This window comes from Platalea leucorodia (assembly GCF_965183815.1).
Source record: "Platalea leucorodia genome assembly, chromosome: 8".
In the NCBI taxonomy this organism is placed as follows: domain Eukaryota; kingdom Metazoa; phylum Chordata; class Aves; order Pelecaniformes; family Threskiornithidae; genus Platalea; species Platalea leucorodia.
In genome coordinates, this window is record NC_138830.1 from 29,335,061 (window position 1) to 29,359,248 (window position 24,188).

The 24,188-nt window shown below is 56.5% G+C and overlaps 1 protein-coding gene across 4 annotated transcripts; it reads left to right on the plus strand.

Moving 5' to 3' along the window:
* Positions 1-596: 596 nt before the first annotated feature.
* On the plus strand, positions 597-8,226 carry AMOTL2 (angiomotin like 2). Of its 4 annotated transcripts, none has more exons than XM_082318977.1 (10): positions 597-656; positions 1,169-2,010; positions 3,450-3,684; positions 4,223-4,367; positions 4,520-4,612; positions 5,275-5,570; positions 5,679-5,971; positions 6,082-6,293; positions 6,460-6,615; positions 6,904-8,226. In XM_082318977.1, exons 2-10 carry the CDS (start codon positions 1,256-1,258, stop codon positions 7,257-7,259), a joined length of 2,541 nt encoding a protein of 846 aa, XP_082175103.1. In that variant the 5' UTR covers positions 597-656; positions 1,169-1,255; the 3' UTR covers positions 7,260-8,226. The 4 variants fall into 4 exon arrangements, with proteins under 4 accessions (XP_082175103.1, XP_082175104.1, XP_082175105.1 ...); XM_082318978.1 differs by having other exon boundaries at positions 6,463-6,615; XM_082318979.1 differs by having other exon boundaries at positions 6,926-7,134.
* The last annotated feature ends 15,962 nt before the right edge of the window (positions 8,227-24,188 follow it).

Here is a 24,188-nt window from a genome sequence, read left to right on the forward strand (position 1 = left end):
AGATTTATGCTGCCGGACAGCTGGTGGGCAGAGCTCGCCGGCCCCCCCATCCCGGCAGCTGCAAGCTCTCTGCACGCATGCGGTGCACACCGGCCTCCAGCGTGCTCCTGCCTCTGCCCCCCAGGCCCCTCGCAGGCCTGCGAGCGCCCGTGGCACGCATGTGGCCCCTCGCACACCCCAGGCACACGCTCCCGGGCCCAGGCCGGCCTAGTGTCCCGAGCATCCCTGCACGCTCGTGGGGCGCTTCCCGCACTCTTGAGGGGCTGGGAGCGACACCATCGGGCCTCACGGTGCCAGAGGGCTCCGGTGGGCACGGGAAAGGCCTGGACGGGTTTTGGGGTGATTTTGAGAAGGGTGGGAGTGGGGATTGGGGATGCACATCCCGCTCCCTCCTCTCCTCGGCGGTCTGGAGCCGCCAGCCTGGGCCAGCTGCGGCTGCCCCACGACCCCCGTGTCCGTGTCCGTGTCCGTGCTCCCCCTGCCGGCAGCAGCCCCGACGGGCCGGTGAGGGGCGGTGCGGAGCGGAGCGGGCGGGTCCGGCCCCTGCATTCCGGGCATAGCAGCGCCCGGGCCGGCCCCCGCTGCCGGCGGGCCGCCCAGTGCCTGCGCCGCGCTCCCCGGCCAGCACCGCCGCCGCCCCGCTCCGCCATGTCCCGGTAAGTGCCTCCCCGGCGGGGCTCCCAGCGCTACCGGCACCCCGCCGGCACCGGGGGCTCCGTGCGGGGCCGGCTCGGCTCGCCCTGGCTGCGGGGGCGGCGGCGGGGGGGGTCCTGCCCGCCTCCGGGTGGCTCCGTGCCCGGTCCCCCGGGGCCGCCTCGTCCCCTGTCTTCCCTGCCTTCGTGGGGAAGCCCCGGTCCCGGGTCCGTGGCGAGCCGGCCCCGGAGCCAGCCCCGACCCCCGAGCCGGCCCCCGACCCCAGCCCCGACCCCAGCCCCTTCCCCAGCCTCAGCTATGGATGTGATGAGAGTGCCAGTACTCAGCCACAACAGTGGGGAGGCTGCGTCTGCACTCCCACCGCCACCACCACGGGCTCCCACCCGGCCGACACGTCCCAGCCAGCCTGCCAGCATGCTGAGCGGGCTTCCTGGAAAACAAACCCTTGTTGATCAGGGTCTGCGCTGCATGCTGCCTGGGCTGGTTCCCAATTATCCCCTCTTTTCCCCCACAGGTGCCTCAGCGTGGCTGGTTGCTGCTAAGGTCCCCGGGGACGCCCTTCTCGGGTGGAAACGTGGCTTTGCCGACGGCGCGGGTGGAGATGAGGACAGCGGAGGACTCAAATGGGACGGTCCTGCACCGCCTGATCCAGGAGCAGCTGCGCTATGGGAACCTCACGGAGAACCGCACGCTGCTGGCCATCCAGCAGCAGGCCTTGCGTGGCGGTGGCAGCAGTGCTGGTGGTGCCGGTGGTGCCGGCAGCCCCCGCTCCTCCCTGGAGAGCCTCAGCCCGGAGGAGAGCCAAATGGTGCAGCAATCCACGCGGCAGGAGCCCCAGGGCCAGGAGCATCACTCTGACCACGTCTACTTGGAGAACAGCGTCTATCGGCTCTGCCAGCCCCAGCACAAGGGCGAGGAGCTCCCGACCTACGAGGAGGCCAAGGCGCATTCCCAGTACTACGCCTCACAGCGGGGTGGGCAGCATCCTGGAGGAGCCAGCCCAGGAATTTGGGGTGAAAATGGTCCACGTGGGGCTGAGAGTGGCGCCCGACGCCCCGACGAGGGGCTGAAGGACCTGAAGCATGGCCACGTGCGGTCGCTGAGTGAGCGGCTGATGCGGATGTCGCTGGAGAGGAATGGGGCCAAAGCGCAGAGCCCCATCAGCGCCTCCCACAGCTACCCCCAGCTCTCCCGCCACCACCAGCTCGCTGCCCTGCGAGGGCAGCACCTCGAGGGGCTGGAGCCACGGGGACCCCCTCCGGAGTATCCCTATGTCATCCCTTCCCAGGACGCTTACCTGGCTGAACCCCGACCCTGCTCCCGGGAAGGTCCTGGATTTCAGCATCCTGAAGTCAGGTAACCTGCGGCCCCTGGGCTCTGCTTTTGGTGTCCCCACCGGGTGCGTTCCAGCCGCGGTGCCCCAGGAGCAGCTGGGATGGATGCTCGGAAGGTGCAGGATGTGGAGAGCAGTGGGGGACCTGTTCCAAACCTCTCATCCTCATGGGCCCAGATCTGGCTCAGCCCACGGGGGTCTGCGGTGACCCCTCAGGTCCTCTCCTCTCCCCAGTACAGTTAGGTTTTTCCACCTGGTGATGAAAAATCCCACTGCCTCTGCAGACCCTGCCCCCTCCTCATGTGCTGGGAGGAATTTGGGGTTAATTTAGGAGCTGGAACCAGCTCAGGAAATGGCTAAATTTAGAACAGGCATGGGGCAGGGTGGAAGACAAACGTGCTCCCCACTGCATGGAAACCCACCCCGGTTTGCTCCCGGTGCTGCAGGATTGCTGCCGAGCTGAGCCCAGGCTGGTGCAGGGCAGTTAGCGGAGATGATGAGCAGCGCTGGGCAGCTCTCCCCTTCCCTTTGGCAGCTTGATGCCTCCAGCAAAGCCCCAGGTTGTCTCCAAGTGGGCCACGGAGATGTCTGGGGAGCCCGGAGGTCCAGGCATTGCCTGGAATTTAGGGAGGGCTGGAAGCAACTTCTTCCAGCGTGGACAACAATGGGAAAAAGGGAATTGGAGGCTCAATGGGAGGACGCACGCTGCTCCCAGCTCTGCTGACCTATCCAGGCAGAGAGCGATAGCATCTCCAGCAGGAAAACCTTCTCCTTCCAGGGAACAAAGAGGGGAAGGGGAGCCGCGAGGAAGATGTATTTATTCTTCCTCACTCCTATATCATCCCGCAGGAATGCAGGCCCTTGGCGGGCAGCCCACGGCGGAGCGGGGCCAGGCCGTGCGCAGCCACCCCACTCGGGGTATTCGAGGCGGCCGCAGGATGTCGAGGAACTTGGAGTGGCCGCATGAGGGGCGGCCGGGCTGGCCCTGCTCCTCTGAATATAGTGAGGACGTATTAATAGTTTGGTGGTGAGGAGCCGTGCCAGGAGCCCTTGCTTTGCCCAGAAAACAAGGAAAAGGGGCAGCGCTGCCAGCTTCCAAGGTGCATCCTTTGCTGAGCTGTCGTCCATCTGCAGCATCCTCAGCAATAGGGTGGGCCTGGGGGTCTGGAAGCCCATCCTGACCCACCAGCCAGGTCCTGGCATTGTCAGGTCATGGCATCCCTGCGAGATGGGGTTTATTTTGTGTTTGAGGGTCCTCGGGCGAGCACCTTTTAGAAAGCAAATGCTTCCCAACTCTGAAGAGCAGGATAGGTGCTTCCTGAAGCCTCCTTCCTCCTTTGGGGTGACCCAGAGGCACTGGCACTTGCTTGGCCTTGGAGTGGTCAGTGGGATGCTGGAGATGTGGTTGGCACTCCCCCCCGCTGCCAAGCCCCTTGACCAACCCTCTCCTCCCTCCCTGCAGGGTGCTGCCCACCCACGTCCCTGCCGCTTTCCTGCCGCCGCCGGGCGCCCTGTGCCCCAGCACGCTGGGCCCCGCCAGCGTGGAGGCACTGGTGAGCGCCCAGGCGGTCTCGGCCGGCAGCCGCCTGGCCCGGGCAGACGCAGTCCAGCGGGAGAACGAGAGGCTCCAACGGGAGAGTGAGAAGCTGCGTCGGGAGCTGGAGAGCTGCACCGAGAAGGCGAGCCGCATCCAGAAGGTGAGCAAACAGCAGCAGCCCCACGGCCAGGGCTTCATGTCCCCCCACCCAGGGGGATGCTCCACCAGCTGCTGTGAAAATTCACCCCCTTTGGTGTTTTAATCCCTTCTCCCCCTCCCTCTGGTGGCTTGTTCCCCTCTGAGCAGCTGCGTTTCGGCAGTGTGGCAGCCGGGACGGGGCAGAAGGAGCCCATTCTCCGGTGACTCCCTCCTGCTGCCTGTGCCCCCCATCCCTGGCTGCCACAGAAAGCCCTTTGTGCGGCTGTGTACAAGGGGCGGCTGTTCCCTGCCGGCCGGGCTGCGGCAGAGCCAAAACCTGTGGAGGGACTCTTCTGCAAGAAGAAAGGCAGAAAAAATTAGTCTTCCCCCCCAAAATGTGCACTGGGGGTCAGCCCTGGGGGGGAGTTCTATGGGTGCGCTGAGCTTCTCTGGCAGCTTGGGTTGGGCTGAGCAACCCGGGTGAGCTTTGGCCAACATCTCCCTTTCCTTTCCTCATTCCACGAATATCTAACCCTGGCCTGTCCCTTCCTCCACCCCAGCTGGAGAGTGAGATCCAGCGCATCTCAGAGGATTATGAAAACCTCGTCAAGGCGTCTGCCAAGCGGGAAGCCTTGGAGAAAGCCATGAGGAACAAGAGAGACGGCGAGATGCGGCGGCTCCAGGACTTCAACCGGGACCTGAAAGGTGAGGGACCCTCTGTGTCCCCATCCCCCAGGTGCTCTCCGTCCCCCAGCTTTTCCCCCAAAGTGTTTCCATGGGAAGCCAGGCTTCTCTCACTTCCTCCGGCTGAAATCTTGTATTTAAATCTTAATTGGGTTTAATTGCCTTTGGACCAGAGCGGTTGGAATCTGTGAACAAGCAGCTGGCCAGCAAGACCCAGGAAAGCCAGGAGAGCAACCAGGGCAGCGTGGCCAAACTCCTGGCACAGAGTAAGTCCCAGAGGATGCCTGTCCTCGCCCAGTTCCCCGTGGCATCTGTGAGCGGGGTGGCGGGGCTCGGCGCGCTCCCTTTCGGCTGGAAGAGGAGGAGGTGGGTGGCGGGTGGCAGCTCTTGCCCTTCCCCAGGGAGGATGGAGCCGCTCTTGGCGCTGGACTCGAGCCATTAATCCCGGCCGGTCGGCCGGCCGGCGGCATGACCCGCATTCTCCACATTCCTGCTGCCGCGCCGGCTCTTCCAGCAGCAAGTCCGCACTCCCACCCCGCAGCAGCCCGGCCCTTCTCTCCCTCCTCCCTCCCCCACCTCAGGCCTGGGCTTTTTTTTTGGGAAAATATATCTAAATCCATTATTTTAGCAGAGAGACATGGTGTTGGTGTTATGTGGGAAGAATTGCATCCCCTTCCCTAAGGTGGCTGGATTCATGCCGGGCGGCTTTTACCCTCCATAAGCCAAAATTTGGGCTGGAACATGGCAAACAGAGGCTTTTGGCCGTCTGCCCATCCAGCTGGGATGCCCCTGGCCCCCATATACCTTGTATGCTGGGGGAGGAATGGCACGGCCAGGTTTCGGGGAGCAAAGAGTCCCCGTGGGGCTTTGTGGACCATCCTTAGGGTGGCGAAGCCTCCTTGGCTGAGACTTGGGGGCTCTCTTGCAGGCTACGAGCTCCAGCAGGAGAAGGAGAAGCTGGAGAGGGAGGTCTCCCTGCTGCGCAGTGCCAACGAGGACCAGCGGCGGCGGGCAGAGCTGCTGGAGCAGGCACTGGGCAGCGCCCAGGCGCGGGCAGCCAAGGCGGAGGCCGAGCTGCGGAAGAAGCGGGCCTACGTGGAGAAGGTAGAGCGGCTGCAGGCAGCCCTGGGCCAGCTCCAGGCCGCCTGTGAGAAGCGGGAGCAGCTCGAGCTGCGGCTCCGCACCCGCCTGGAGCAGGAGCTGAAGATGCTGCGGGCTCAGCAGGTGGGCGCCGATGAGACATGGTAGTGGGTGCTGGCAAGACGTGGTGGGTGCTGCATCTTCCCAGCACCTCCTCATCCTCTCCTTTGGGTTTTTTTTTTGCTGCTGCAGAGGCAGGTGGGCGCCGTGGGTGGGGGGACACTGGAGCTGAGCACCCACACACTCTCGGAGCAGCTGAGGGAGAAGGAAGAGAAGATCCTGGCCCTGGAGGCTGACATGACCAAGTGGGAGCAGAAGTACCTGGAGGAGTGCACCATGCGGCAGTTCGCCATGGATGCCGCAGCCACCGCGGCCGCCCAACGGGACACCACGCTCATCAGCCATTCCCCACGGCACTCCCCCAACAGCAGCTTCAACGAGGACCTCCTCCTGGCCAGCCACAAGCACCAGGAGATGGAGAACAGGTAAGTCCACCTCACCGACAAGCTTGTGCCGTGGTCTGGCTGGGCAGTGCCCACATCCTCCTCCCCTACCTCCAGCTCCTGTCCCAGCTTCTGCCTCTTCTCCCCTCCAGGTTAAAAGCCCTTCACGCCCAAATCCTGGAGAAGGACGCTGTCATCAAGGTCTTGCAGCAGCGCTCACGGAGGGATCCCAGCAAAGCCCTCCAGGGCTCCCTGCGGCCAGCCAAGTCCGTGCCCTCTGTCTTCGCTGCCTCTGCTGCCCCAAGCTGGCCAGGGGCTGGCCAGAGCGACCGGCTGGCCGAGGGCAGCTCCCGGGGCAGCACAGGTAAACAGAGGCACCTGCCCATTCCCTGCCTTTGCTCGGTAGCGGGGAGTTGCCTGCAATTTCCCCTGTGGTTTTGGAAGTAGAGAGGATGGGGAGGGGGGATTTCTCTGGTGAGCCGTAGGGACCGGCTGGAGGAGCCAGCAATCCCTAATGGTGTCTCCTCCAGCAGGCAAAGCCACAGCCGAAGGGGCAGCAGCACCCACTGCCCTCCCCCTGCCCTCCCACTCCAAGCATGGCAGCAAGGACGGCAGCACGCAGACGGACGGGGCAGCCGAGAGCAGCGGCCAGGGCGAGGCCACCGAGCACCTGGCCGGTTTCCTGGGTGAGTCCCCCGGGGGTGGCACAGGGGAGAGCTGGGGATGCTCTAGCTTGTGGACGTGGCATCCAGGAGACGGGCTTTGCACAAGCATCGGTGATTTTTTAAGGCATTTTAAAGACCCCAGTTGAGTCTGGGGGGTTTGAAACCCTGCAATCACTCGTTGCTTTTTTATTTTTAAAGTGCAGAGCTTTTTTCTTGAACACCTTGTGGGGAGGGTGGACCAGCAGTACGCTTGTTGCCAGCCCTTTGGTGGGGTGGGTGCCATGCTGACGCTCTTCACCTCTCCTCCAGCTCTCACCTTCTTTCTCTGCAGAGAGCTCGGCTGCTGCCAGAGCCCTGGACCTGTCCGACATGGTGGAGATCCTGATTTAAGGCCACCCAGGAGCTGCACACTGGCCCCTCCGCCCTCCCTGCCTGCCGCACAGGTAGAGCCATCCTGCCTGCACCTGCCTGGGATGGAGGAGCCTGCAGGAAGGAGGACGAAGCCTGGAGCTCAGCAGCATCCCTGTGGCCAGTCTCAGTGGGTGGCCCCTGTGTGCGGGAGGGCCACTGTCCCCGCTCGGCACCCACACGGTCCCCAGCTGCGCAGGGCGCGCTGGAGCCCGGGGACCCTGTGGTGGCAGCGGGGCCTGGCAACCCCTCTGTAAATACACCCGGGTTTTGTACGATGGGAGCAAACGTATTTATTGTTTCAGCCTCTTCTTCTTCCCGAGGTGGGGGGCTTCTTCCCATCCCCTCCCTCATTGGCTCCATCCCCATCCCACCTCTGGGTCTTGGCCATCCGCACCCACCCAGGTGCTTGGCCCCTGACTGGAAAATCCCTCTCTGTTCGCCCGAACTGTACCCACAAGCCGATGTCTCTGTGCGAGGGCAGGGCCAGGAGGGATCCTCCATGGGTCCCATCGACTGCCCGGATCCATGTGGCCAAGTCGAGCACTGGGACCCCCAAACCTCCATCATCTGCATCCATCACCTGCATCCTGCCTCTGTGTTTTTATCACGGGCAGGCGAGGGGTTCAGGCTGGGGTGGCGGTGAAGCAAAAGAGAAAACTATAATTGAGGGAATGAAAGGTGGAGGAGAAATCCCCTTGAAACCGGAGGTGAAATGCTCCGAGTGAACCAAGGACAGCTGACGGAAGTGGTGGGACACGCTGCCCCTCTCGTGGCTTCATCCCACTGCTATGTCCCCCGGCTACTGGCAGCTGGCTTCTGCCTGTAGCCAGCGCCGATGTCTCGCTCCTCTGAGCTCAGACACTCCCCATCCTTGCCCTTCGTGTGTATATATATATTTTTTTTCTTTCTTTCTTCTTTAAACGTGTGCATTTGCTGGACAACTGCATTTTTTAGTTTTTTCTCCCAGACACGTAAAAAATGCGTTCGGTTCTCGTGCATTGTTTACAACATGGAAAACAAACAAACAAAAATTATGAAAGAGGAAAAGAAACACTCCACAACTTAATATATTTTGTATTAATATTGGTATTTCTTTTTAAGTATTTTTTTTCGTGCTGTGAACTTTTTTTTCCTGCCAAAGACAATGAGTTCTTGTTTGTGCGTTTTAAGTTATCTTAAGTATTTAAACGTAAACCTGGTTGTTTCATTATGCCGCCCTATACCGAGATTGCTGTAGCATTCCACTTGGTATAACAATATTTTAATAAAAAAAACCCAAATATTGACCCACAAGTAGTCTTTTTTCCCATGTGATGGGGCGAGACAGAGGCACTGCTGGGGGGAAGGGGTCTAAGGGTGATGACCCCCTGGCTGAAGCGCTGCCCTTCCCAGCTCCCCGGGGCAGTGATTTCGGGTGCAGCTGTGTGGGAGAGGGGAAGAAAAGGCTCAGGAGCATCTTTGCATTCCCTGAAATCCCATTAGGATCCCATTTCCCCCACCTCGATGGGGGAAAAGGATGGAGTTGCCTAGAAATGTTGATGTAGTTTCCTTGCTGCGTGTAGTGCTCCGGTAAGTCCATCCTGGCGGGATCCTCCTCTTCCTTGCAAGACCCGTTCCTGCCTTCCTAAGCCCCCACAGCAGGGACTCCTCAACAGCATCTCCAAGCACAGCTGGACCTTTCTTGTCCCCAGCCTCTCCCCTGGCTTTGTCAGCCACTTCCAAGCCCTTCCCAACCTGCTCAGCTCCTTGGTCTTCTGGAAGACCAGAATTTCTCCTGCTGTTCAAGCTAGGGTTGCCTTAAGTCTTCCACAGCCACACCGTGCTGCTCCCCAGCACTTCTCCTCGGAACTTTTTGTTTGCTGCTGTCATATGACTTCTATTTTTAATAGCTGTTGCATTCATGCTTCCCAGGGAGCATCCCTGGGGACTCTGCTCTGGCTGCTTGGGTGCTGGCAGCCTGGCTCGAGCAATCACCAGCCAGGCTGGGGCTTTCCCTTTTGTGCATCACTTGGCATTTATTGGCAGCTCTTTTTTTTTTTTTATCCTACTGTCCCTAGGGACCAGGAGATCTTGTGCAAGTCTCTGCAATGGGCTTTAGCTTAGATTATGCAGAACAACGGCATAAGAAACCAGCTTTGCTGCTAATGCCTTCCTGGAAGGTGGCTTAGGACTCCATTGAGGATCACTGGTCTTGGTGGGACTGTGATGCTGAACGCCAGCTCAGCTCTACCCTTCCCACCCAGGAACCTGGAAGGAGCGTGGCTGAAAATTGTGGGGCTTCCTGTGGCCGTGGGACAGGTCTCCATCCCTGCAAGAGCAAGTTAGAGAGACTCAGAGAAATGGGAAGCTGGGAGCCAGGCTCCTCCTTCCACCCATGGCTTCTCCTGGGTTTTGCAAGCAGGGAAACAAGCTCCCCCCTACCCCCCACCCCGAAACGGGGCCAGCAATGGGGATGACTGGGTGGGAAGCTCACAGGGAGCTGTGGCTGCTGGGAATGTGTTGGGGGGTGCCAGTGGCCCCTGGCCAGGGGCCGTACCTGCCCTGCCTCCCCCAGCTCCTGCTGCCCCAGAGCTGCAGGCAGCCGCCTGGGAAGGCTTGCAGCATTCCTGGCATACCGCAGCTCTCACGCCCCACGCTTTATTTACCCAAATCCGGATGCAGAGCGGCCTTGCAGCAGGTCTGGCTGTTTGCAGGCAGCTTTCCGGGTCCAGGGATTCAGGGAATGGGCTCCTGTTGAGAGCTTTGTCCACTGCTTGACCATCCTCTGTCTCGCCCATCGCCCTGTGGACCTCCATCGCCAGGGCTTTCACAGTCTCCAGGAGCCAGAAAATGGGGGACCACAGCCCTGTATGAGTCAGGTGTCAGAGAAGCATAAAAAAATGGGAAGGGAAAGGAAAACCCCAAAGTCCACTTGTGAATGTGGGAGTTGGGCCGTGGGGAGAGGTTGCCCAAGCCCAGCAGGCTGGGGCAGGAGGTCACGGCTCCTCCTGCTATGCCCACGAGGATGTGGCAGCAGTGCTCGGATTCATTTTTGTTTTGGTAGGACTGCTTTTCAGCCAGAGAAGCAGCCTGATAGAGCTCCACGCCTTGGCACAAGGAAGGCTGGTGTGGGTGTGTATCACCACCTGCTTTATCGCTCTGTCATCACAGGCATTTCCCTCTGCTCTTTCTGCACTGTCTCACTGGGTTTCACCATCAGCATCACTCAGACTCACAGTCCTTTATCCCACGTGGGTCCTGCTCAGGCCAGGACATGTCCCTGTCACCATGGCGCAGTTGCCGGTGACTCTTTTGCTGTTTCAGCTGAAATACCATGCGGGAACCAAACCTCCTGCTCCTGCTCCCATCCATGTGTCCATGATCTCTTGTCCTTGATCCTTGTGTCCCTGCATCCCTGCATCCTTGATCTCTGCATCCCTGTGACTCTGCATCCCTGCGTCCTCAATCCTTACATGTCTGCATCTCTGCATCCTTATCTCTGTATCCCTGTGTTCCTGCATCCCTGTGTCCACAATCTTTGCATCCCTGTGTCCCTATGACCCTAAGATGGGGTGGCTGGAGATGTCTGTCGAGCTGCTGGCTGGGCTGGCGCCTGGACGTGACACCTGTGGCCTGCACATCTGCCGCCCTGGAGAGATGGAAAAGGGCCAGCGGGCTCAGCTCTGAATGCCACCACTGTCACCCTGGTGGCTTTGAGTAAGACACCCTGTCCTGGGGCAGCAGCTCTCTCGCGGGTGAAAGGGAGACGGCTCGTCTGGCCTGGGGCTGTTCGGGGAGGGACATCCCTCCCGTGGTCACTGTGGGTCAGGACAAGGCTGAGGATCTTGTTGGGGCCCCCTCGCTGTCCACTAAGGGCCATTCCCAGCCATAAGCACCTCGTTCCCCTGGTGCCACACCACAGCAGCACCCCTGCAGCTTTGATTCCTGCTTTTCCTCATTTCTCCTTGGAGCCTGGAAGTTGGAGCTTGGTCCTTGGAGCATCCTCAGAGCTTGGCACGTCCTTCGTTGGCCCTGGTCCCTCCTCGTCCTCTCCTCGTGCACCTCCTCTCCTTTTCTACTTGCCAAATGCTAGAGCTGGACAGGGAAGACAAGCTCGTCACAACCTCCTTATGATGGAAAATGTCTCTTTGAAAAGCCGAAAAATCCCCACCAGGATTTGGGAGAAAGGGAATTTCACTCCCCTTCCAAATAATCCCTGTTCTTGTGGGGAGAGTTTGGCAGTGCTGCGGGCCAGCCCCACAGCCAGCTTCCCAGCAAACTAGTTGGGCAAACCGCAGTGCTTTCTCCTGCCTCAAGTCCCAGCTTGCTCCTCGGGCCGGCAGGAATGAAGCTCTCCCCGCCGCGCCTGCTGAACCCTTCCCTTCCCCCTTCCTTCCTCCCTCCTTCCCTCTCCCCACCACCTTGCCCGGGGGCTCTGCCAGACCCCCAAGCCCATGGGTTCCTCTCTGTGCCCAGGGCTTGTTGGGGGGGTCTTCCCTGGCTTCCTTCTGCTGGGGAGCCAATGCTTCACCCCACAAAGTCCTTGCCTCGGGCTTTGCATCCCCTTGCAGTTACAAGCCACCCCCCAAGATGTCCCCTCCCTGCAGAGCATCAGTGTGTAGCAGGCACCAGAGCAGAGATGGGACCCGGGGGGTGGGATGGGTGGTGTTATTTAGGGGAGATGCTCAGCCCCGCCTGCACGGGGGTGGCTGTGACTCCCTCTGGGATGCTCTGTCCAGCTGTGGAGCAGTGCGAGCATCCTCCAGCACCGGGAGCTCCTTCTCCATCCTCCCCAGCCCCAGGTCCCTCCCAAAGCCCTTCCTCCTGGGCCTGCAGGGGGGACCGGCTGGGCGTCGTGGCAGGGGCGCCTGGCTCCTGCCCTCTTGGCCGGCGCAGGCAGGCCGGGATTGCCGCCCAGTGCTTTGCTGGGCTAAGCAGAAGCGGTTGGGCCGTGGCGCAAGCGCGGCAAATTCCTCATTCCTCTTCCCTGCGCTGTGCTGCCTGCCTGCCATCTTTGCATGCAAACAGTAAACAGGGTGTTATTATCCCAGATGCTTTGAATAACTGTGGCTATTTTTTCTCTTCCCAGTATTCTAAAAAGGCAAAAAATTCCCTGCGGTTTCTGAGTCAACTTTTTTTTTCTTCCTCTCTTTTCTTTCCTTCCCACCACCTCTGTGACCTTGAAAAACCAGGCGGACAAGCTCACTGGTTCTCCCCACTCGCACCCACTCCCTGGCCATGCTCTGGCTGCTGCTCTCACTGCTCCCTGCAGCTGGCAGCAGGTGAATTTGGGGCCAAGTCTGGTGGCAGAGCAGCTCTGGGCTGGCAGCGGCGGGCAGGATCTGGCCCGTTGGGCACCTTGCCCATCGCCTCCCCTGGCCAAGGCAGCTGGGGATGCTCAAGGTGGCTGGGGATGCTCGAAGTGGCTGGGAATGCTCCAGGGGTGCAGCTCATGCAGGCAGTTGGGGGCAGGGGCAGAGGATGCTGCCTGTGCTCCTCGGTTTGTGTCCCCAGGGGTTGGAAGATGTGTGTCCTGGGACAATGCAGGCAGCTGGGAGCTGAGGGGAGGACGAGAGCAGCCTGACCATCCAGCCCCTGCAGGCAGCAGGTATTCCCTGGCTTGCCCCGCAGGTCCCCTGGCAGGGCTGGGACTCCTTCCTCCCCTTTCCTGCCTCCTCATCCTCCCGCAGGGCAGCCCCGTAGGCACTTCTCCGCCTTTACTTTTAGGAGTGATCCCTGAAAGCTCTCCCTGGATCCAGTGTCAGGGCCTTTGGGTCAGCACATGGTGGGCAGGGACCAGGCAGAGGACAGCTGTGGCCAAAAGCCCCTCTCCAGCCTGGGCTTCAGCACCCACGGGTCTCCAGGAGGTCAGAGCTGGTGGCAAGAGGCATGGGATGGGTCAGGGCCCTGTGTCCCTGCCAGCTTCTCTGGCTCCTCAAATGCAAGGGTTTGCTGGTGTGTGTGGGTTGGGTTTTTTCTGGGGCTTCTTTTCCTCCCCCAGGGATGTTACTTCACATGAAAAATGAGTCCGGGCCGCGCTGCCCGAGCACTGGTATGTGGGTCATGCACCCTTGCCTGCACATGGGGACTGCCGCCGCAGGCAGCGCCGGCAGGGTGGGGTGTTGGGCCAGGGCCGGCTGCAGGCAGGGGACAACCCCATGCTCAGCTGCATCCCTGCCTGCCAGAGGAGGAGATGCCTGGCGGGGAAGGCTCCATGTTCAGCGCCAGGTTTTTTCATCTCTGCAACATTTTTGGGATGCTTTGGATGCTCCAGCAGCTGAGGAGCAATGGTGAGCCCAGATGGATGGCAGCAAGGAGGCGAGGAACAGGAGGTCGGTGCCGGCCGGAATGTGGAGCACGGGCAGGATCTATGCCATGCCTCTCGCCCATTGGCGGTTTAATGCCGATATGCAATGGTGCAGCTGGATCTCTGTTCAAGTTTCTGGCTGGAGCTAGGGCTTGGTTCGGACAGCGGTGGCAATGACCGATGAGTGGCTGATGAATTCATCCTTGTGCAGCACTTCCAGGGAAAAAACAGTGCTGGGCTTTTGCAGAGGGGTTTGTCAATGCTGGGAAGGCACCAGGGCAGGAGCTGGGGGACGGTGGGTCCCCAAGATGGGTGGGCTCTGGACACCAGCTCTGTGATGGAGGAGCACCCATATGGATGTGTCGAGGTGGGTGTTGAATGAAAGCCTTGGGCACCGACAGCTCCCGTGCGGTAACGAGAAGGTGCCGGCAAGCGGGACGGGGGCGATTGAACATCTGGAGAGATCTGAGCACGAGGCCCCACCTCTGGGACCAAACGCTTCCCAGGAACACAAGAGCAGCAATAACCAGACAAGAGAGACGGAGCAAAGGGCTCTCTGCTCGGCAAAGCTGGGTCACGGGAAATCCCAGCATCGCTGAGGTTGTCAGGGAGCCCTGGAGACCCCAGGTCACCTCCCCGCCTGGAGCAAAGCCACAGCAGGAGACTCAGGACCTCGTTGAGTGGAGCTGCCATTGCCCGTGGGGATGGGGGTTCCCCAGCATCCAGACAGACCCCGCTGGCTCATCAGAGCAGGAGCACGCAGAGGACTCACGGGATGCTGGCTGAATGAAAGGCAGGGACAAGCTGCCTGGAGGTGTGAACAGTGATGACAGCCGAGCACATGATAATTTTAAGCTCCTGCCTAATAGCAGGGAGGGGGTCTGAAATCAGCTGGGGCTTGGGGACATCTCCCATGTGTCTGCCCCCCGCAGAGTTCATGCGATGACATCTCTTGCTGCGCACAACACCCATTATACTACTCGTGTGTGTAAAATTAAAGTATTTATGTATCTCTACGTTCCCTGACAGATGCAGGTGAGTTTTTTATATAGGGCAGCAGTAAGCATCCCTGACGTCAGGCACATTGCCTGGGATCGATGGTTTAGTGTGAGTGAAGGGGAGAGATGCAAGAAGCATTTTCGAGTGAAACACATTTTTTTAGCTAAACATTATTCACGCCACCCCCGTCAGTGTTTGTGTTGTCCCTGGCCCAAGATGCCTTTTTATTTCTTCATTTCTTTTGACAAAAAAAACAACCCTAAGTGTTTCACTGTGACATTGACTTCCCGCCAGGCAGGGGTTGTTTCCTGAAGCTTTTCATTTTTGAACGTGCCACTGAAAATATTTAAGCAGAAATTGGAAAGAAAAGGAACTGAGCACCCTGCTAGAGCTGATGTGGGATTTTTTGTTTGCTCATTGGGTTTTGCTGCAGCAGGAAAGTTTTATAGGTTCATGGCATGTCCTGGCACACCATCCCAGCACACCGTCCCGGCAGGACCGGCATGAGCACACAGGGCTGGATCCGGCACAGAGCAAAGGGCAAGTCCCCAGGGCTGCAGGGCCAAGTCCCACCACAGGGTGCTGCAAAGTGCTCTGGCCAAATATCCAAAGGGAGCCAGGGATCAATTAATCGGATGGAGAAAAATTGCAGTCATTAGAAGCTCATATGGAAGCAAAGGGGCTCAGAAGGGGGATGAAGCTCACGGCACTTGCTCAGCGGGATGGGCAAATGATGCCCAGCTGCAGGGGATGGAGGTGGTCGGAGCCATTGCTTGGGACGGGGGAAAGCCTTTAAAAACCACTGAACTTCATTTCCCAGGTCTTAACACCAGCACTGAGTCACTGCACAGTAATACTGCTCAGGAAATTTCTAGTGAAACATTTTCCCATACAGAAGTGGCTTGGTTTCTTTTTTTTTTCTTTTTTTTAATAAAAAAACCTGGCTTCTTCCTTCCAGGAAAAATTGGATGTTTGGCCTTCCTGCCCGCTGTGGGGGAAAACATTTCATCGTAATTTTGCTTCCCTCTCCACTTTAGAGCTAGAAGTCTTCTAAAAAACCAAGTGTGTAAGAATTTGAATTGGTTAATTGAAGAGAAGGTGCCTCTTTCTCACTGTTCTCACGCTTAGGGAAATCACAGAAATACTTAAATTTGGGGAAAACAATTGGCTTTAGGCCAAAGAAAAGTTTTAACTCCCAATGCTTGAAATTTTGCACGTCCAAGGTTTCCTTGAAATTTTTCACTGCGTGGGATGGGGGAGAATCACTTCCCTTGAATTTCCTAATTCTTCAGTCGAGAAAGTCAGAGCATGTTTCATCTCAAGCTGACATTTTGAAGTGAAGACAGGACGCCACAGCCACCATCAGAGCTGGGACGGGGGAGATGCCTGGTCCCCATGGCAGGCGCTGGGGGAGACCCCCTTCCCTGCACGCCCCCTCCCCGGGGAGCCCCGCTGCCCCGGCTGCTGCCCTGCTCGCGCCCTCCCGCCAGTGCAGGCTGGAAGCTGCTGGGAGAGGGGTGAGAAAGGCATTACAGAGCCTGAAATGAGAAAAAAATGAGTTTCAGGGAGAAAAACACAAACAGCGAGAGGCAGAATGTGAATTTTGGCCTCGATGGAAAATGACACAGGCTGGAAAATATTCCCACCCGGATTTTTACAGCCTTAAAGCGTGATCCTTTTATTTTTTTCCTCTTGCATAGGGTCCAGCATGAAGTAACACTACACTGGCGATCCCATGGCATGCCCCAGGAATTTGTAAGCAATACCGTATTTGCCGAGTAAATAGGGGTCGGTACGGAGGGTAGGTCAGGGCCACATGTGCCCGGACCCACTGGAGAGCAGCGTCTGCCGCTTTTGGGAAGCGAGGGCAAGCCTCCACCACTGTGACTGGTTGTCCTGGAACTCCTGGCATGTCTTGGATCCACCAAAAGTTTAGGAGCGTGTTTCCACGGTAACCAAAACATATTATTTTTTCCAGCTGTCCAAAAAAAAAAAGTGGAATTAAAAAAAAAAAAAAAAAAAAGAAAGAAACAGAACCAATGAAGGAAATTCTAAGAAAATTAAATCAGCCGGAAAACTGGCAGGCGGGTCCCTCTCCCCGGCCCTCCCTGATGAACACTGGCTGGAGATGGGCAGGGAAGATGCTCCTGGTGTGAGTGAGGTCCTCTGCACGCAGGAAAGCACATCAGGGCTGCGCTCACCAGCCGGGGCTATTCCTGAGCTGCTGCCCCGTGAGCCAGACCAGGAGTGGCTCCATCCCAGAATAGAGGAGGCTCCTTCTCCGGGGCCCAAACACAACTCACTTCTGCCCAAAAAAATGTATATTTTCATCTTGGTCCTTGCTTCTCTTCCATTCATTTTTCTCCCCATCTTGCTTGGCTTTATGGCATGTCTGTTTAACCAGCAGCGTTGCTTTTTCTTCATGTTCAGCTGGCTCCAAGGCTGAATGGCGTGTGGAGCTGACCTGGCTCTGGGAGGACCATGGGCCAGTGGGGAGGAAGGCTCAGCATCATCCAGCACCCCAGCCTCCCCATGCACAGCTCACCGGCAGGTCGGGAAGACCAGATCACAAGTCCCAGCCATTTTTTTTGCGCTCTGCTTTCTTGTTTATTGCTGCTTGCAGGACGTAATCTCTACTGTCCTCCTTGACTATGCCAGGCATTTGCTGGCTGTGCTGCTGGGTGAGCTCCAAGCTGGTGGTGAGTCCCTGCCCTGCCATGGAGCTGCAGCCAGGAGGGTGCAAGGGAAGCCAGGCAGTTAAGGCAGGAGAGCCCACTTTGGCTTTGCAAGGTCTGAGAGGACTGTAAGAGAGAAGACGACCTGTGCAAGAGAGGGTGTTTGTGCCATGGCTGCAGCTGAGCACAGGGAGGCAGCTGGTGGCTTTGTGGGCATTTGTGCTACAAAGGAACAGGAGTGACAGGGAACAAACATTGCCCTTGGGGCTGCCACACCATGGGCAGCAGGAGGGCTTGCTCAGGAGGCTGAGGCTGCAGAAAGCATCGCTCTGTGGTAAAGCAAGTAAGACATTGTATCACCCTCCTTGGCTTCTGCTTGCTTCCAGGCAGAAGAACCAGCCCCAACCCTTCCAAACCACATGCTCTTCATGCTTCACCAAACACTATCTCCACTCCCATGGTCCAAACACCATCTTCATTCCATGGTCCATCTCCATTCCCACTGCTCCTTGGAGGCTGGTACCCTGGCAGGTGGGAGAGCACTGAAAACGACTGAATCTGGAGCATCTCCAGCTCCACAACTGGTCCTGGCTCCAGGACTGGGGATCCTCAGTGCTAGAACTAGGGATCCTTGGCGTGACCACGGCACAAATACTTAAGAATGGAATCATGAACTTACAGGCTCCTGTTGTGTTGTGGATCCCTCTTGCTGCCTCCACACACAGCCTTGCATTGCACAACCGAAGCACAGCTGTGCATCTCCCTGACTGTCAGATCTCTCACACGCCAGGGAACAAAATCCTGTGATGACAAAGCAGCAGCATGCCAGGGTGAGCTCTACCACCATAAAACAAACAAACACGAGGCTTAACCCTTGAAAGCCAGCACGGGCAGAGCATTCCCAAGCATCTCCATTTGGGGTGGACTGTTCCCACTGTTGGTCCAAAAGAAGCTCAGTCTCTTCCTTTGTCTGGAAGAATGGGGGCAGACAGCCTTTGCGGTGGGTCTGCTTTCTGGGCTTTTCTTCCCCTTGAAGATGTTATTTTGGGGCAACGGGTCTCTCTGCAGCTCAGCCCTGCTCTCCTCCTGTCCTAGGTGGCCAGGGACAAGGGTGAAATCCTTCTGTGTTTCGACAGTGGGCTCTGACAACAGAAAGACATGGGCTTGATTGTGCTACCCACGGCCACATCAAGGGCACAAGAACAGCCTGTCTTCCCTCCTGCAGACAAAAATTTGCCGGGTAACCCTGGATGCTCCCAGAGCTTGACTTTAAGAGCATGACTAGAAAGTGTTGGCTGACTCCAACGTGCCGAGACAAGTGCTGCCTCTTCCTTCAGGTTCTGCAACAAACTGCTGGTGCTTCGCTTTTGTGCAGCACCTGGAGAATTTCCAGAAGCTGGGGCAGGTAGGGGAGGGATGGGAGCCTGTGGTGCTGAGCCTCCCGGGAACGCCGGGTCAGCCTGTGGGCCTGTACAGGGTGTTTGCTGCTGAGCTCCATCCCCGGCACAGCGGGTCAGGGTGGCGTTGCCACACTCAACCCTGCCCCGGGCGCAGAACCTGGGTGGATTTTGTGATACCTTATTTCATTTTATCCATCTGTTCTCGAACTACAGTTATCCGGGGACTGGGGATAACCTCCTCTCATATTCTGGTGTTGTTAAAAAATGAGAATTCCACAAATTTCTTTGAAACTCCCCAACTTTCTCAGCTTCCCTGCAATTTCAGGGCTTCACCATCCTTGAAAACTGGTGGAATGAGCAGCATTTCCCTGGTGTCGTAATGCTGACGTAACAGGGTGGTGAATCAGTGGGGATCGTTCTGCCTGAACCGTGTTGTATCATTGTTATTGCTGAAGTTTTGCTATTTTAAGCCACAAAGCCCCAGTACAACCCAGTCTAAGTAAATGGCGAGTAACTCTGTCGTATTCGATTTCAAACCTATGAACTGGTGAGAACTGCATTAATGCAAAACTATTCTGGTTCATGAGACCCCACTCCAAACAAACTGGATGCCATGCAGTAATCCAAGCGGTGTGTAACATTATAAAGTGTATAAATAGTCCTTGCTGGCCTTCGCCTGGGTGTGTTGGAGGGGCAGGGGGAATTGTAATGCCCACGTTTGCCTTCGAAAGATGAGCTGAAAGCTAGCAATGGGTTTAGGGCTTGAATTTACATTGAATTCTGGTTTCTGCCACAATACAGATGTCAAAGCAGGTCAGCTTTGCATAATAAAAACCTCATGAGAGCTTCAGCCTGCACTGCCTTTTTCAGGTCTTTAAGTAACACCCATCAAACTGGGGTGCTTGGTTCCTAAACAGTGGTCCCCGCTTTGCTGCCTGGCTGCAGCATCCCTGCCACTGGCCTGCCGAGGAGGGGTTTGCCGCATGTTCCTGCCTTCTCTGGATTTAGAGCTGCCTGCCACACTGAAACCAACCCATCCAGCAGCCTCCAGTGCACCTCACGCTCTCCTGTCTTTTCCAAGAAAAGGCTGATGTATCTGCAGATTGAGGGGCAGAGGCCACGGAGCCACCAAAAAAAGAAGCGATTCCCCAAATGCCCCAGCAAGAAGTGGCCACATGGGGAGATCCCTGGAGTGCCTGGAGGTGATGGGGGAATGCATCAGCCCCCGGGTTACAGCAGCCTTGCCACTGAGGGCCGAGCCCCGCTCGGATCCCAGCGTCCCCCTCACCCGAGGCGCAGGGTGAATGAACTCCAGCGCTGGAGTTTGGAGCGGACACTATGTCCACATTCTTCAGCCCAGGGCTGGGAATGTCAGCTCCTGTCCCGACGCCAGGGCCTTGCATTCCTCCCCAGTGCTGCTCCCAAAAAATGCCAGCCCAGAACGGTGCTGGAGAGAGGGGTGCCGCTTGGTCCGGGGGGACAGGAGGAGACGTGTGCTAAGCCTGCAGAAAAGCCTTTACCATGCTGGCGGGTGTGTGGCAGAGCTGGGCAGGGGTTAGCATGTGTGTGCTCGCGTGTGTTTACTAAACACTGCTCCCAGCGAGAGGGAATGGCTGGAATTCACGCCCCTCGCTCCCCGCCAGACCCCAAGGACATGAGGGCGGACCCAGGGAATTTGCTCCTCCAGCCTGTTGCCATGGCTTAATATTTCAGAGACCCAAGCAGAAAAAAAAAAGAAGAAAACCAAAACATTTTATTGGGAGGGAAGAAAAATTGCGGAGGGAAAAATGCAGAAGGGTAATGAGAAGGACTAGTGAGTCCAAGAAATGTATTAGATCATCCTTAGAAACTGGTGTCTGAGGAGTTCTCCATAGCTGAGGCTATTCTTTTATTGTGTGTTATTTAAACTGTGACTCCTGGCACCAGCTGGGGCTCAACGGCACTGCGTGCTGCTCAGAAACATTATTAAAAGCTAGTCCTGGGCTCCAGGACCACTTCAGAGGTGCTGGAAGAAACCCATCCACACTGGCTGCAGAAGGCAGCCTGCTTCCAGATGAGCTGCTGGCAGGGTGGCAGCAGGGGTATATCTAGCAAGCGTGACCCAGTGCAGAGCTGGCAAGCAGAATAGTGTGGGATATAAATGATGAGCAAGATAAAATCCTTGTAGAGGCTAAGCAAGGACAGGCTGGTGGCAGGCTGCAGCACGAGAATGCAGCTGAGCCGGGGCAGTACTCGCTTATACACCTTACCGTCATCAACTGAGAGAAGGTGAGATGCAAACCTGCAGGCAAGCAGGTATCCCTAATTCTTCTGATCCTGAAGGGACTTGTTTATATCGGTACACTCCGTATTTAAAATCACTCCGTGGGCAGTTTTTTATGAGCAGGTTTCGGCACGCAGATTGTGAGGCATTACTCCCTGCGCTTCGTGTCCGTGACGCTCCGGCAAAGCATCCCTTTCTCATGCAGAGGCAATGCAGGGCATTGGGAGCCTGGAGTTCCCACTCAGGCCAAGATGATGCAAGTCTGGCTCATTCGCCCCTGCGGTACCAATTTGGGTTTGCATGGGAGCGACAGGCGTGCCAAAACCCAGCTCGTTTTAAAACCCTGCGATGTTAAAGCATCCTTGGCTCTACTCATATCTCCTGGGAGGAATCTGGCTCTGCAGCAATGTTTATTCTCCCGTGGGATTCCCCGTCCTTGGTGTTAATTACAAGACACAGGCGTGAAATGAAGGTGCCACAGCCTCTGCTCCGCGCCAGGAGCGCTGAGGCCGGCTGACCCCACGCTACAGCCTCGCCGGGGCCGGGTGCCCACGGGAGCGTTTTCCCTAGGGATGAAATCAGAGAAAGGGCTGCTTCGCCAGGCGGAAGGTCGAACCGCAGAATAACGCGGCCGGTGCCAGCAGCCGGGGCGGCGCGGCGGGAGGCGGCGCGGCCCAGCCCGGGCGGGCAGTGACACCTAGCGTCCCGCCCGCCGCCCCGGCCCCGCCGCCGCCCCGCTTTGGCGCCGCACGTTCCGCCAAATCGCTCTCTCGGCAGAAGTCCTGGGGGGATCCGGTGTCTTCAAACCGCAGCTGGCACTTGGGGATGGTGAAAAGCAGCCTCCAGCCGAGGGTTTGATGGAGGCAGAGCAGCCGGCTCTTGTCGAGGGTTAACCCTCCCCGCCAGGACCTGTCACCCCTCCGTCACAGCCATAGTGCTTCTCTACCTGTCTGGTTACAGCACTAAAACCAGCTGGATGCAGCAGACATCTGCCCCCGAGTGCTTAAAAACCACACACAAATCTTCTTCTCGTACCATCCTCCTGTCACGAATCCTGATTTAGGATCCTGCCGACTATGCCAATTTGTCTCAAATGGGTGATTTAGAATGCTTAATCACCGACAAAGGTATTAGCAAAAGTGGTTTTAATATGATGTTGTAAAAGTGCAGCTTAACAAAGTCCAATGGCAAGGTTCACTCTATTAATTACTGCATGGAAGAATCATACAAAGGAAAATTGAGTTACACTCGAGTTAGAATGATTCACAGAGAGATCAGAGATGCAAAGGGTAAGGAAGACCCTCCCGTTGAGTCACGAGGTTCAGAGCAGACCCCCTTGCTTTCTAAACTCCTGATGGAGCTTAGGTGCAGCTATGTCCAAGCTTAGTCTCAGACTTGGTCAGCGGTTTATGTCTAAGGGATTGTACATGCAAAGTGTACACAGTGTTTCATTAGCATCAGTTCAGCATGCAATCAAAGTTACCATGACAAAATCAAAGTTACCATACTACAAGGTGAGGCGTGATATCGGTCGCTTACCAAGGATCTGTTGTTGGTAAAAGATCTCTCTGCCTTGAGAAGCAGCCTTGAGAGGTGTCCCAGCTCGAGAGGAGGTCACCGCCATGCAGCCACGCTGCCTAGCAGGGAGAGCTCAAAGGCGGCTCACTTGGGCTGTCATATTTATGGGATAAAGTGGTTGGCTCATAGTCAAATTACATGCCATAGAAAAGGTATGCAGGACACTCCTTGTTTGCTGCAAATATTAATTAGATGTCAGGAGGGGTCTTCAAAAATCGCAGTTAGTCAATGATTTCCCACGTCTTACTGTGGTAACGATGGTTTCCAGCTGAGGGCTTTTTCGCATGATTCATTAAGGAGCATTTCTCCCTGTCTGGTTTCATTCTGCACACAGTAATGGGTCTTTAATGCAGGCTTCTCCTCCACGTGCGAGACAAAGCTTACAAATTAGGGATAGGAAATCTGTTGCCCTCTCCAGAAGGGATTATTAACATGAGCTGTGAGATGCCAGTATTACCAAAATAAAAGCAGTCTTGAAACTGAACTGCATGACTGTAAACCTTCTGCATGGCTTTCGCCCCATAAAAACACCTGTAGATCATATTCCAAGAGCTTTTGCTTTTAGTGACATTCAAGAGATGTTAAGCACCACACCCGCAGCAGAAAGCTGGTTTCCACCTGACCTAACCCTCACCCTGACCCACAGAGAGAAGCACGGAGGTGCCTCCAGTAGGAAACGGGAATTAATTTCTGTGATCTGTCACTGGATGCCATGCCCAGTCCTGTCACCCACAACTCAGTAAAGAAGCCAAATACATGGAAAGACCTGTGGGAGCGGGTCAAGGTCAGGCAGGCTTCTGCTTTACAGAGTAAGGAAACAGAGCTTATTTTGCTTATGCAAGAGAAATGGCTGATCACAGTGATCACAAAGCAAGAAAGTTCCTGGTAGCCGGAGATTTTTAAAGACAATGAAAGTTGATGGCAGGGGAAGCTGAGGCAAAATGCATCGGGGTGAGAGGCTGCTCTGCTCTGTCTGGGCATGGGAGAGCCCACAGCTGCCCATCTCTGCAGGACACAGCCCCTGCAGGTCCCCTGCCTCTTTCTCCCTTTCTCAACAAATCTCCGCCTGACTATCAAGGGTAAATGCTGGGCAAGGAGCAGAAATAACCTCTGAGCCGTGCAGCTGGGGACAACTCATAACCAGACTAAAATCCAGCCTGCATGGGGAATGGAGCCATCCAGCAGAGAAACTCTACCCATTTCTGCAGTCCGTTAGGTCAGTGACTTGCTGCTGAATCACCTCGTCTAGAAAATGCCTGACTCGGGATTTTTGTCACAACAGTGACAAAGTTTTAACCAGCAGAGGAACCAGCTGGTGAAAATGTGTGAGGATCCCGCAGCTGTCATCCAAGATGGGGCGAGGCCTGGCCCAAGCAAGTGACTGCTTACAGGATCCCTCCTCGCTGACTCTGGGGCCTTAAAAGGTTTTTCAGCACTGAAATCTGTGTGGGAATATTGGATATTATATGAAAAGCATTTAAAAAATGATTTGGGTTTTTGTGTTGTTGTTGAAGGAACGAGTTTTCATTGAATTTTGCGTATACGTGACTTTATGTGGTGTGAGCTGCTGGAGAATAAACGGTCTGGCGGGGACTCTGAAAGCATGCAGGAACAGTTGGATGGGAGGAGGCAAGGTTGTCTTTCCACAGCCTTTTTCCTGACCCTTACCTCATTTTCAAGATGAGGATCTATGAAAACATAGCAGCCCTGAAAGAAGAGCATACAGTCAAAAGCACAAAGCATTTTAATGAGGCAAAACATCCTTCTAAGTCTTTCGGTTTATTGGTGTTGAGTACATTCCAAGCCCAAAGAAAAGGACTTAGAAAGAATCTATTAAAATAGTTGGCTTATGGGATCTGCAACGTAAGCATGATTAAAATTGATCTATTTTTATCTATATGAGAATATATCAGCTACAGGAATCTGTTTTTCAGAAGTAAAATATATTTGTCTTCAATAAAAGGTGTCCAGTTGAGTTGGTT